This window comes from Homalodisca vitripennis, chromosome X, assembly GCF_021130785.1.
Source record: "Homalodisca vitripennis isolate AUS2020 chromosome X, UT_GWSS_2.1, whole genome shotgun sequence".
In the NCBI taxonomy this organism is placed as follows: domain Eukaryota; kingdom Metazoa; phylum Arthropoda; class Insecta; order Hemiptera; family Cicadellidae; genus Homalodisca; species Homalodisca vitripennis.
The window spans coordinates 22512435-22527610 of NC_060215.1; the positions used below are offsets into that span (position 1 = coordinate 22512435).

The 15176-nt window shown below is 33.3% G+C and overlaps 1 protein-coding gene across 1 annotated transcript in view; it reads right to left on the reverse strand.

The window, feature by feature from the left end:
* Positions 1 to 15176, reverse strand: part of LOC124368767 (membrane-associated protein Hem) — an 81965-nt gene that overhangs the window by 23834 nt on the left and 42955 nt on the right. The window contains exons 10-18 of the mRNA XM_046826119.1: positions 14057 to 14230; positions 12720 to 12924; positions 11953 to 12085; positions 11707 to 11826; positions 10247 to 10383; positions 6932 to 7179; positions 6236 to 6338; positions 2894 to 3122; positions 2191 to 2284 (exon numbers count right to left, since the gene is read on the reverse strand). Of these exons, the coding sequence (XP_046682075.1) occupies positions 2191 to 2284; positions 2894 to 3122; positions 6236 to 6338; positions 6932 to 7179; positions 10247 to 10383; positions 11707 to 11826; positions 11953 to 12085; positions 12720 to 12924; positions 14057 to 14230 (1443 nt within the window). The remainder of the gene's footprint in view (positions 1 to 2190; positions 2285 to 2893; positions 3123 to 6235; positions 6339 to 6931; positions 7180 to 10246; positions 10384 to 11706; positions 11827 to 11952; positions 12086 to 12719; positions 12925 to 14056; positions 14231 to 15176) is intronic.

Below are 15176 nucleotides of genomic sequence, written 5' to 3' on the forward strand. Positions count from 1 at the left end.
GGAAAATATTGAATTAAATCAACAAAAGTGCTTCAAATACACTTTGAAAGTTACAATATTTTATTTACATGTCTTTTTTTGTAATAAATTAAGTACAGTATTTAAAAACTATTTTTGTGAGAGATGTTCATCAAAATTCTTTTGTTGTTGTAAATATTGACTCTGTGCGAACCCAAGTAGTTTGAGGCAGCTGCGATCACTTTCCCTTCAATTAACTTATTATTGGGGCAACTCTGATGGTGCAAAGTAAGTTTTTAGTGCCATAATTTAAACTAGTTATAAGGAAATCTAATCTATTTATAAGAAACTAGTTATAATGAAATGTAGCCTAATTAATGCCAATCCTGTGACATTGTTAATGCTTAATGTGGGACAACAATGAACATTCTTGATTCTTGAATTGAATACACTGTAGAAAGAAGAACAGCCGTTAAAAGAAGCCAGTATTTCCGTTGAGTACCAGTTGTTTATGATGTGGTTATTATCAATCAGTCTGTCCCATTCTTTGAATCAATACTTCTCTTATTACAAGTGTAAAGCAAAAAGTATTTCATCACTCATATTTTAAAATAAAACCTTTTAAAAGTAAACGGTTAACATTTATAATTTTGATAATCATAGTGTGAGTTATAACTAAATAAAGTTTAGAAATTCGGTTAAAAATAATTATTTTCTTGAAATTATATTATCTAGTGTTTCCTTTTACAATATTATCACAACCAATAATTTTACTCATAATATTCACGATATTAATATTTATAGTATGACATTACAAATCCGTTAACAAAATAAATTTTATAACAAACAGATTTTATTGAGAAAACAGAACAGAAATCAGTATTGGTATCGAATTCCACTACCTTGATGTCAGCATCAAATATTTTCGATATCGGCCTATTCCTAGAAACAACAATAACAAAAGCTGATATAATTGCACCAAAAACACTTCAATTCTGTCTCAGCTGATTTTCAGTTGTTGACTAGTTTTCAATGTGCTATCAAGAGAGAAAAATACAAATTTTAGTGACAAAGTCGATGTATACAAAATCCATTGTGTTACTTTTAACCCTACATCGGGCGCTAAACAGAGTTTTCCTCCGTGTATTTTTTATTATTAAAAATAGTACTACTTTTCTGATGTTGGCAGTCATTTCCCGCAGTGTACTTCACGAGCATCTTTCGGGGAAGCGAAACAATAGCCTCCCGCTTATCTTTGTCAAAATCTGTCAGTATGAGATCTACTTCCGTGCGAGACTGGACGATTCCTCCGTGAGTGCCCGATGTTGTGTTTGTAGTGCTTGGACGAAATCTCTGTGAGCGCCTTATTGTGTTTAGTTTTTATGGAGTAATAATCCTTGTGCGCCTAAATATGTGACCTGTGATGGTTTCTTTTTAAGTTTTATAATATATTTTATTTGAATTTTGTGAAATGGAGAATGAAGACGAGAGAGAGACTTGTCAGTACAATTCCCGTGTGCTAGGGAACATTTCAGTACTGTTTATGGAGTGAACATTGTCGTTATAAGAACCAGAAGGAAAATGTTTTGAAACTTTGTGTAGTGCGTAAAAGAAGTTTTAGTAAAGATTAAATTTTGATTTCAAAGTAATAATTGACATTACTATTGTATAATATCTGAAGAATTGAAGTAAGTTGTTTTTGTAAGAAGTTAAAAACTAAGTTAATTTCCAAATATTATTACAGTAGGTTAAATATTTTTACAATTAATTGCATTATTCCTTAAAATTAATCATGTTGTTACTATACAATAACATTTTTTAAGATTTTGAACTTCTTATTTGGAAAATTCATTACATAAGAGAGTAATTTTTATTTAATTTCTAAAAATGAATATATTACATTGTAATTAAATCAGTATGAATATTTAAACAAATAAAAAAAGTTTAAACGACCCAATGATATTCATTTTTCGCTAACCTGGAGGAAACCTCCGTGAGCGCCTGATGGTGTTTCTAATTTTAAGCGCCTGATGGAGGGTTAATATATCAAAAGTTTACCATATTCTCTATCACTAAAATCTTTTAATAAATCTAAAGTTTGTCCCCAAAGAGTTCATTTACTTTCTTATAAATATCTCCCAAAAAAGTAATTAAAAATGGTACAAGCAATACTTCCTCGATTTAAAATAATATATAAATGAGAAAAAAATCATAAATACTGTATATACTCACTCTGCAACTTCCTAAACTGCTCTTTCATAATTTCTGGCTTGTCAAAGTTTGTGCGAAGAGCAATTAGTACTTCCTTATTCCCAGCAACTAGTTTCTGAAAACAACAGCATTGGATGATCACAGTTGGATGAATAAGAGCTAGTAAAATAAAACCTTATAAATGTGTATTACTTCCAATTCTGATTTCTGATTTTCTGATTTACAGCCTTTGTGTGAGGCTGTCAGAAGGAAGATATACCTGAGCTTGGAAAGTGTAGATTGAATGCTGCACTGTGATGATGTGCCTGTCCATTCTGTATTTCTCATTTACAAAAAAATAAATAAATAAATAATAACAAAAAATATAAAATACTATTACCATCATATTTAGCTCCTGTACTTACCAGACCTGACTCTTGGAAGGATTTTTATCACTTTATAAAAGTTAAGATAATTAATAGGAAAGGTTCAACAGTATTAAAGCTCATGAGATCAGAGAGTCTTTCCAACAATGGAAACAGTATTGGGAGAAATGTATAGGTGTACTTTAAAGGGAAGAAAGTCCAAAAAGTTGTATCTTTTGTAAATAAATTGATTTAGATCAGTTCAGTAACTTTTAGAACATTTCTTGTATCTTTCATTCTAGAATGAATATTTATTTGAAAGAAGCTTTAAGACAGCATTTTAAAAGAATACATTAGTACAAAAGATGTATTTGACATACCTTGAGTTCCTGGACTTGACTGGCAATGTGCCACATCAGTGTTTCGTTGAGAAGCTTCATTCCATATGGACCTATGAGCTCAGCCAAAGCTCTTAGTTCATTGATATCTGAGAACTCTTCTGCATTGAAGGGTATAGCTCCTTCGGCAGTGAGACTGATAAACGCTCTCTGATTCATTGAGAAACAGATGTTTCCAGCACTCACTCTCCTCAGCAGAACTTCTGAGTACCTGTAAAAGTTTATATGAGTACCTGTTCCATATATTTTAAGTTTAAATGATGATCTCAACAGTATACTTATGATTCTGACTAATCCTCATCCTTAAATAAAATGTATTTTTGTAGTATCACTCTGTAACAAAACTTAGATACAATGTTGTGCTGCCCCGTTGCGAAATACTGTCTAAATTCCCAAACAGCCATTCTACTACTCAACTATTTTTAAACACATTATACGTATTCTATGCTGACACTTACTGAGTTTCCAAAATGTTCTCACACTCTCACTCTTCAATTTATTACATTACAAAATGTAAATGGAGACCCAACTGAAAACATCATATTGTACACTACTGTTACACACATCCTTCATCAATAATGACAACACACATTAAAAAGCAGCTATGAAAAAATGTCTGTACTGTTCTGTACATTTTTGTAATTTGAATTACTTGCTTATTAAAAAGTTACTATGACAATTTAATTTATTTTTGTTTGTTCAATGTATTCCTCCATCACAAAAAGGTGCTGCCTATAATTTAACCAAATGGTAACATATTCTTTTATCTCATCACCGAAACCTATTCCCAGTAATATTAGATCTCAGATGCAAAGTAAGAGCAATATCCAAACTGTATAAAAGATGGCCGAAAAGATCATAGTCAAGTTCTCTAAAAATTGTGTTACATTGACAGTGCGAAAATAAGCATTCTTAAGGAATAAAACACTTCAGCTGATGAGCATTCTATGGAATTTTCTTGTATTGCACAACACAGATGCTCTTAACTTATAGTGTTCAGTTATTGGAGAAGCTTCGACAAGCGTCAAAAACACATAAACTGTGATGTTGCGCCTGCTCTATCCAACACGTCTTATTATATTATTATTTAATTTTGATTATTTCTCTCAGAGTTCACTTAATAGTACTATTACTAAGAAACCAAATAAAATAAATTCAGTAGTTAATATTGTAAGCATTAAAAATACATCATGTTTTCTGCAAATTATTAATAAGTTTGTTAATAAGAACACTCATTTTTTTCAGTTATACTAACAACTAAACATGTTCCTACTAAGGTGAAAGGAACAAAGATATTTTTATTTCTTAAGAAATAGTTAAATAGTTTATTTAGGTTGAAGATTGTTATGTTTGTATGATTAGTGGATGTTTGGTGAAGAGTTGGAAGAACGACCAGTGTGGACAGGAATGCACACAAGTTGAAACGACCCTACCTCACAGTGGAGGGGAGTGAGAGGGGCGAAGGGAGGACAACAGAGTCTGGATTGCTAGACCGGTCATTTTGATCCTAACATTACGCTGAGGGATAGGTAGAGCTTGCACGTCTACGGTCAGCTACATGTTAGGTGCTATGACCCTACCTCACAGTGGAGGGGAGTGAGAGAGTTGAAGAGAGTCTGGATTGCTAGACCGGTCATTTTGATTGTACCATTACGCTGAGGAATAGGTAGAGCTCGCAGCTAAGTAGTGTTATACCATTAGGAGTGTAATATAGTGGAGTTAATGGTAGAGGAATATAGTTTGGACAAAATTAAAATTATTGTATAAGTGAATTCACAAAATTTTACGATGAGGAATGTAATGTATATTCCTTCCAGACTTGCTGACACCTGTTTTAACAGGTGTCGAAGATTAGTAGGAACTCTGTGTGTGACCATAAGAATTAATTTACTTGAAAACCGTGCAATACACAGAGATTTATAAAACAGAGAAATACTCTAATAGTTTTAGAATTAGAAATAGTGTAATCCACCACGAGTTACTAAACAAAGAAGTACAGTACTCTGATAGTGTAGTACTAGAAACAGTGAAATCCAGCGAGTTTTGATTGAACAGAGACTGATGCTTACATGGTCTTTGCTGTTTTTAAGTTCCATTTTAGAAACCAGGGGTTCACAAGTAGTAGTGGTATGGCCTTAAGTATTAGAATACTTGGAAATAGTGCTGTACACTCAGTTATGGTTAATTGGAACCCTTAAGGTTGTGAGTTACGGTTTCCAGCAGTTTAATTTAGAGATTACGATTTGACTTGGATAGCATGCACAATTAGGGCTGGATTGGAGAGGTAGGGAACACAGTCAGTCCTCAAGCATTTCTGAACACAAGTGAGTGGCTATGATGAACCTGGCGGTCTTTTGATTACTTCTGTTTGACCTATGGAATCTGAGCTCTCACTTGAAAATCTTTTAAATTGAAATTAAAAGTACAGATTTGAGCAGTTAATAGCTGAAACTATATTGTTTAGGACTCCCGGCTTAGAGCTATCAGGTTTTGACAGGTGGTAAATATAATGACAACCTGAAAAATTCCATTACTATTTTTTTAAGTATTTAATTAGTAACAAAACTCATGAGAATAATTTCTTCAGGAATCTTTATCTCAAAAATGATTTTTCTTTAAATCAATTTTATTTTTTGAAACACAGCATAGAAAACATACAGTTATTATTCTTATTTAATTTTGAAATAGACAATAGACAATATTCTTTATTTACATATTCATAGAGAATAGTAACAGCGTCCTTAAAACTAACAATATTAAAATTTGTATGCAATAAATTGGTCTTGTTTTTTCCCATCAAAAATCTCTTTCTAGATATTCTTCAATGGTGTAGTAAGGATTTTCTAGTAGCCACTTCTTTACTTCACTCCTGAAAGCCTTTGTGTTACTCTTCTTCAGATCTTCTGGTAAATAGTTCCACAGCTTCATACCCATGTATGATGGCTTCTCCTCAAACAGGGCCATTCGATGCACAGGAAGATGAAAGTTTTCTGCCGTTCGAGTGTTGTAATGATGGATGTCACGACCTCTTGGTAGTCCATTATTGTGAACAAAGGTAACTGCCTCCAGAATATAGAGAGCCGTGACCGTCAATATTGATAAGTTGACAAAGAATGGACGACAACATCCTTGTGTTTATTATCATATCAACATCCTTATTATTAAAGTTTTGTTAATCAAAACTATAAAAATACTTTGAAAATAAATAGAAACAAATAAAATACCTTTCTTGAGAGGTAAAAAACAAATAAAATAGACAGATCTTACTGAAAATTACATGGCCATGAGAGGAGAGATAATTGGAGTGGAAAGGGTTAGACGTACCACTGTGTGTAGAGTGCAGCAACAGTCTTCTCACCATGGCTATCTATCTGCTGAGTCTGCTGCAGAAGGGCGTTATTGAACACACGGGTGATGTCAATGTGAACTGCAACAGTAATGTTCATCAGTTAATGAGCATGGCATAAACAAACTACACGCAGAGCGGCAGGTACAAGTAACATAATGCAATATGATAATAGTACACAAAACAAGACCACAACATAGTATGATGAAGACCGTCTATTATATTTTACAGATTATTAAATGATTTTCAGAAAGGCTGAAAAAGTTAAGTAAGGACTAGGTAGGTAAGATAAAAAAAAATAGAACATTCATTTCATTCAAAGATACAGGAACTGACTCTGAATGTTTTAGTTTAGTTTCCAAAAGGTCAATTTGGTCTCAAGTGAACATATTCATATAGATCTCAATAATTTTTTAACTTAGCTGAAGAAATTAAAAAATCGAGTTTCTAAAACAATATGCTTAGAGCATTATCGATAAGCAAAGCTTGTCTAAAGCTTGCTGTGTAGAGATGTTGCTTGAAAAATGTTTTACTTTCAATAAGGAGTCCCCCTTACTTTCAATGTGTGGTACTTTACACTTGCTCTAGCAAATCCTTCCCTAAGTAATTCTGAGTGTGATTAAACATTCAATGTGACTACTACTACTAAACCAATATTACAGAAAAGCACATACCATAGTTTTCAACAGTTTGAAGTACATTCATGTAGGCTCGTACACTGGCTAGCAGTTCAGAGGGTTTAGCGATCTCGCTGGTGTCAGGATTGAACATAACCATGCCCACGAGAGCACGCGCAAACCTATTCTCCAAGTGTTGGTGGAGATACTCGCGTGGCGCAAAAGTGTACTCCCACACGTTGATTGTCGAACAATAGTTGAGAGCGTAGCACAGTTCCGTCAGAGCCATGTGGAGCTTGTCCATTCTGGAATTGATTTATTCTGTGAATAACTTGTTAATATAGAGACATAATGCATCTGTAAGTAAATGTCAGTCAAATTTTACATTATTGTGTAAATTAAAACATATAATTTAAATCAAACTGAAAAATTTATTACGATTTCAAACTGTTTTAGTCAATTGGAAATGTATGAAAGTAACAACCTGATTAACTTTTGATTCTTTGTTAAAAACCTCACTTCAGCCTCCCTCATTAATGTTGATGACTTGAACCTTGTCCATGAAAAATACAAAGAAAAATAATTTTTATGCAGTTAATCTAAGATTTTAACTCTTTTAGAACATATATTACCTCTATGCATGATTAGTAATTAATTTGAACTAATAAAATCTATTTAAAAAATGTAAAATGGCTCCAAACAAACACAAACCTGAAGTAAAAGTTCCTTTCCAAAATAATTCCTCAACATGTGTGAAATTTGTAACTTTTTAATCCCACCACTAAAGTTTTTAGTATATTTCAGTAGCCTCCCAACCAATGCGGTACAACCATTGACTCAACCTCTGTTTGTAAACAGCCACATTGTCACTCTCTGCTTTTAATTCCTCGGCAAGTTTCTAAAGATGATTTGGAGAAGATAAAATGAGGCAACAAGTTCCGAACCATGACTTAGTCTAGGGGTAGTAAATCCATAATTAGTTCTGTGTTTTGTGTAGCTATGCTGTATTTTAGATAAAATTTCAGTCTTGTTAATTTTGATGTAGGCTTCAGGGTACTCGAGGCTGCAATGGCTCACATAACAATCAGAGGGAAGCATCTTTAACTCCTAGGTATTTACCGCCCTCCTGGGGTAAACATTCAAACTAGCTTGGACATTCTATCAAACATCCTGAAACATAGTCAAGCACATAATAAGTGGTTTATTATGACAGGAGATATAAATATTGATAGACTAAAACCTAACCATGCTGACCACATAATGCTTGAAAACAAGCTGGCAACGCTAAACATAAGAAGGCTCCCTTTACCACCAACTATCATTACACCTGACACAAGCACTTCAATTAAGACTGTGTATGGAATATTCCAGAACATGACCTTAGTGCAACAATTTTACAAACTGGACTATCAGATAATACAGCTCAAATGTGCAGTGTGGACCGTAGTAAAAATTATACCAATACACAAACTCTACGCCGAGAAATGGGAAGGAGAAACCTCAACCAGCTCAAGTCACTGGTTTCCATTAAAAACTGGGATACTGTCCACAATGCTGAAGATGCAGAGTCAGCATTCAATATATTTGAAGGAGTTCTGCGAACTGCCCTTGACATCGCTTGCCATGAAGCATATGTGCCTTTGCTGTGTTCTGTGCTCGAAACTCAATATTATATTTCTTGAACAGGTTTTACTGTATGTATGTGTCTAATATGATAACTAAAACTACAAACTTACCTCTCAAAACATAATATATATTTGGTTTCATTTAAAATGTACATAAGTGATTAAATATATAAAACAAGAGTGAACCTAACCTTACATAAACTTACCATTACATTACCAATAATTAAATGATACTATTGTAAATGTATATTGTAGTGAAGGTTTTGAACTTGTTATTTGTAACTCAAGACTGTGACAATTCTCAGCAATCAGGACTTTCCTTTTGAGCTAAGTTTATTTTATTTTACAGACTAAACGATTTTAACCAAGGACTAACCTAAATAAACTAAGTTTTTAAATATTAACATTCACATTTGATATTGCACATTTCATGAAACTGTGATACAATGACGACTCAAAAGAAGAGACCATTACATTTAACGGCTGGTTTTTGAAAATGTTATCAGGGAAATAAGAGAGTTAATGATGTAGAGTGTCCAGAGATAGCATGTTCCAGTCGTATCTGCAGTGAATCTGAAAGTGAGACTTGCCAGTGCTATCATGTCTGATAGCTGAGTAGGATAGTGTAAAACTGGTGTGCTAAATGTATCAAGTTCAAATCCAATTACGAGTCTGCTCTTTTTGCTACTCTTGATTTTTTTATTTACTTTTAGTTCTAATATTTCAAATTATATTCTGATAGTAAAATAATAATAATAAATGTCATTGAATTTATGTAATCAAAATGACACAAAAATCTTCAATCACGGACGATAATAGGAACTAGCCCATTCATTAAAACAAGGACACAGTTAAAAACTAAAATTCAAGTAGAATCTTTAAAAGACTCCTCATTGCAGGATAAAATTAGGAACTTGAAATCTGCAAGTAAAACAACAGAAAAAATATTGCGAAAAAATTAGTCCAACAGGCTACATCACCCCTACTGTTATTAAAAAAATAACAGAATCCAAGATGGGATCGTAGAAAATGTCAAAAGTAAATATGAAACTAATTTCTCAGACTTACAGTTAAAATATTTCCAAAAAGAAAATGATTGTTTAAAAGAACAGTAAAGTTCCTATTTTGTTTTGTGCATAAAGAAATTGAATTAGTTTTGTTAATGTTTAGTAATAAATCTTTACTACAGAAATAATTATTAATTAGTTCCTCTTAGCTACAATTTCTATTTCATTCAAGTTTTTACGAAGTAGCTTAAAACAAACCCCCCATATCATTTTGACATCAGAGACACTTGGACTACAAAACGTAGTGCAGTCTAGATGAAGAGTCATTTTTATTGCCTCATGTGCACAATTGGGTGCACTATGATATTAACTGATACGATCTCAAAGCATGGTGGAACAACGGAGTCTTCTGCACATAACGCAGCTATGGTGGGAAGGGCTGATTCAATGTGAATGTTGAATTTAGGTCCAGTTCACCTTCCTCTTAAGTGCAGCACTCAAGAAAATTTACCAAATCAAAATTTTGTACTTTTTAAGGGGACCAGCCTCCATAGAATTCCTTCCAAGGAACAAGACAAGGTCTGAATTCCCATAGCATATTTCATTTTTTATTCATGCAGAGTTCACAGAGCCAAGAACTTTCACATCTGCTCGAATACACACGAAGTGTAAAGAGGTACTACTGATGTATTGGCCATACCCTGTAGAAAAAAGGAAACAAAACAAAGAGTAATACTTACGTTGTCAACTCTTCTCTTGTTTTTCTATAACTTTCAACTCCGGGCTTAGGAATTTCTAATGTGTTTTTCTTATTCTTCTCTTTCTTTTTTCTATTGACAACTTGAGATATCAACATAGCACAGTGTTTTGGTAACAGCTGAAACAGTCACATTATTTTGAAAAGAAGTTTACTTAGTTGTCAAAAACTGTAATGAGCAACCATGAATTAGTAATATTTAACAAAAAGAAGCTAGTAAAGTATTATTTCAGCTAGCTGAATGTGTACTTATTTATTAGATACAGCAGCAATACTAATAGGAAAGAAAACATTGAGAAATGAACAAATGAGAGAAAACTGGCTGAAAAGAAAGGAGGGAAGGAATTAATAGGATGGGAGCTGGTACATCTTACATTAACAATACCTACACAAAAAACATGTATATGACAAACTATTGTCAAAACATAAATTATACATCATGAAGTTGAAAATCCAATGGTTAAAAATCACAAAACTTCCTTGGCGTTGTTACCTACCGAGTTAAACTCTTTCTAATAAATTGTACAAGACCCAGATTCACTTTAAAATAATCACAAACACAATGTTCATAAACAATTGCAACTTAAATAATATAATAAGTAACACTCTTAGATAATTATAAAACAGTATTGCCAAACTATGTTATGACTAAATGAACTCTTTTAGTGAATAATATAAAACTTGAAAATAAATCAAATACAGTAACTCAGATAAACATACATGTGAAACAAACAATCATAAGACCAAGACCGAAAAATGATAATCAATAACACTGGAAGGAAATCAAAAACAAAATGAAACATCAATTGAACAGTCTGTTAAAATGTTTCCAAGAAGTAAATCATTGTATGCAAATCATCTTTTACAGTTGATCCGTCACTTTATGCACACATCTTAAACAGTGAAACTGAATGGACTAAGGTGTTGATGATATCAGATCACTAGATTGCAGCACTAAACATTGTTCACAACAAGAGACAATGTTCTTACAGACAGACAGTGATGGGAATCTGGTAATTTTCACAATGTGCAATCAGTAACCAGACCATTTACTAACTCTAGGATTTACTAAAAACAATTCTAGGATCAACAATTGACCAAAACTTAACTTGAAATGAACAAATGTACTTGGTGATTTGTAAAACATTTTTTTTTAAAGAACGGCTAAATGATTCACTGAATGTATACCTTGTATTTTGCATGTAAACATTCTATAGTATTAATATTAATAAAATAATAGTTTCTTTTTAAAAGCTCATTACTAATAACGGATGATATGGAGTAATAATTGGTTATTGACATTTGGCATCATTGGGAAACAACATTGCACTAACGATTGCAAATGTCCGACATCAAGTCATCCCTCCAAACCAACAGTGTTTACACTATACAGCAATCGTGCATTCTCAGTCTGCTAAGGAGAGATAAATAGAAAAAGTTTACCTTGTCACTCATGGTGCATTGCTCATCGCATATTGTCGTGATGATGTTTTTGGCCTCCTTGGCCATCTCATCGAGGAACATATTTACCACTGACAGGCTGCGCTCTCTAATGTGATGTCGCTGTGACAAATACCATTTCATCAGATTCGTACACTCATGGTGCGTGGTACATTACAGATTATTGTGAATTCACTAACCCTGTGAAAGTTTATAACAAATTAAAATACAAATTCTAAATTTTATTACCTCTTCTGGGCATAGCTCATGCGTGCAGCTCTGGAAGTGGTTGCATATGAGAGGGAATGCGACGATGTATCGATTCTGTGCTGGGAACTCTAAACACATGTGGAACTGATCTTCAAATATTTTGCTATAAAAACTGAAAAAGAAGGATACCTATCATCAATAATTTGGCAGCTTTTACAGAACATTCATGCTATAGATAACAGAAAAATTGGAATTTTAAACTTTATAGAGTACATAACACATAATTAAAGGACTGTACAAAACATTTGAAATAGCTGGAATTATCAATAGTCCCCTAACACAAGAAAGACTACATTTTTATGTCCCATACAGAGGTGGTTACCATGTGTAAGAGACTGCTGCCAAATGCCTATGATCTTATCAAATGGAATAAGTAGAAGAGTTGGTACAGTACAAAGTCGACATACTGATAAAAAGTACTATAATCGCAGACAGGATTTGAACCAGTGCTATCTCTAACCTAGTCTGACACTTTACTATAGTAAGTATAATAGTGGTCATTAGTGCAGGCACTGACTATTCCCATATATTATTACTAAAAAATCTTATGTATTTTTCAACTTTTCATATTCCAAATTTATTCTATTACATATAAAATTTCACTACTCGCTCATCCAAAACAACACAATTCATAATGACAAATTAGTAAAACCTCTTAAAAAACTAACAATATGAAAAGTACTGTACTTAAGAGTGCTGTTTGAAATAGATAAACTGTCACTGACTAAAGAACCATACATACATACCAAAATATAGACAGATCTGAGGTTTCTACCATCATCTCGTCGAGGTAGTCCACCATTTTCGTGTGGAAGAGAATGGTATCGAGCAAAGATGCGAGGTCTCGGTTCTCTGCTAGTGAAAGTGGGGCTTTGGCAACCGACGCGTAGGCCTGCAGGCGTAGCCAGTCCAATCTCAAGGCTCGGAAATCAAACAGATCATTGTCCTCAACTGAAAATTAAAGAAGTTTTACACAATATCAAATGAATATGTTTAAATTAAATCAAATCAAAATATTTATTGTTCAAAGACATATACATGCATAGAACATAGTCATTAAATAGTTTTTATTATATAATATCAGAACTATGTATTATATAGTAGTATGTTATAAATACCATAACCTAAAATATTAATTGCTATTATACAAACATTGTCATTAAAAATAAAAGTGATAGATAATCACGCATCCGTTAATGGCCCAGGCTACGGAGCTCTGTCCAACAGCTCGTCCACAGAGTAAAATGCATGTTTTAACAAGTACTGCTTTAAATTATTTTTAAAGGATGCCTCAGTTGAAGAAGTTTTCACCCTATGCAGTAGAGCATTGAATATTTTGGGACCAACATTTTGGGACATGGATCTTTTGAAGATGTTGCTGTGGTGGTGCGGAATAATGAGTGTATCTCTGTTTCTGGTGGAATACAGATGATTATATGTAGGGAAATAATGCAGGTTTTTGAATATTGCAGGCAAAGTCAAAAGGTTTTCATTAGTGAACACTGCCCGGCAACTATCACATCTACCCAGGCCACACATCACTCTAACAGCTTTTTTTGCAATTTAATATCTCTCCCAACAAAGTTAACTGGGGCCATTCCCCAAAAGATCAGCCCAACATCAGAATAGGAAAATATTCAAAATAAACCAACCTAAGTGTCTTCCTACATAACAATGTGGACAAATATCTCAATGGAAAGACCTTTAAAAGACTTGGACTGGAACTAACAAAAGTTTTATATTAGGATGTTACCTAAATGGCAGCATCTGATATCAGATTTTTTACACGTCTTTGAAGTTTGTATCAGCATTTCTTTAAAATGAGGGCAAACAGTTTAATGTTTATGCCAATAAAACAGTTTGGTTGAATTGGTTAAGTTATGAAACACATACAATTTTCTCCTAATTTATGAAAATTCCATTTTTAAAGTTTGAAAAGTTACTATAACAAAACATATTAGCAAAATCTATGAAGAAAATTAAAAAAGAAACACTATTGACTTTCGTATAATACAAAGCACTAGATGTTACAACTCATTACTGAGGGTATATGAGTGTAAGTGCCAACAATTTCCAGGTTTACCTTGTTTGACAGACAAATTAGCAATGTTATTGCAGAGAGAAGATAATATAATGCTCTCATCCTCAGGACAGACAGCGAGATTCTGCATCATCTGGTTGAGAGCGATGGCATCGAACCCGGCCAGGTACTGGACATAGTATCGCTGGATCACTTGGCTGTACTTGCGCACCAGCACTGCAACCATAAAGTCCTTTTACACAGACAAATCATGTGAGGATGTTTTAAGAGTGACAAAAGATTTAACTCTGTGATGTGATGTTTAGAATGTTTCAATGCTTGTTAAACACTTAATAAAGCAACTGAATCACAACATTTTTGCGCAAAGCCCACAATTAATGCTCATACGCAATTAATAAAAGGGGAAATTATTAGTTTAAAATAATAGAAATATATTAATTTTTAGCAAAGTTTGCAAATATACACACACATTGAAAATGTTTATAAATGGAAACAATATTGTTCATATGGAAGCCACAACATTAGCCTGATCCGAGCAGAATAACCACTTACACAACACCCGCTTGAACACAGCAGGGCTGCCGCTTTCAGAGTTTTTATTTTAGTATGTGAAATGTTTGATTGATAAACTTAATTTACTTATTTATAAATGAGCAAATTGTTTGCAAACAATCAAGTAAAGTAGAAGTACCTGACTAATTAAGTAATTTGTAAACTCTGTAAGATTTATTTTACTTTGATGCTTCTTGGTAGAGATAAGCTACCAGTCTGGACAATTCTTTAATATACATTGAATATCAACCACAGAAGATGATACACACCCTATGACAAGTACCTTCCGTTTCTACGGTTTATTAAGTGCCCAGTATGGATGAAGTATTCCATATTTAAGACAACAGACAGTATACAAATATTTATTGTACAATACGTTTTCTGTAATCACGTGTAACAAAAACTGGTACATAGTCAATGATTAAAACTACAAGGGTCGTCCAGAAAGTAAAGAACGATTGCGCATCACGGGCGGCGCAGTTCACCCACCACCGCGGTAGATAGCTTGTTCGTTAGCCACACCTTCTGCCTCAGTGTGAGCTGAGTAGCGGTACCGTGAGGTCACGTTTGCGTCTCCTGTGAAAGTTTAAAATGGCGGCGTTAATTGAAA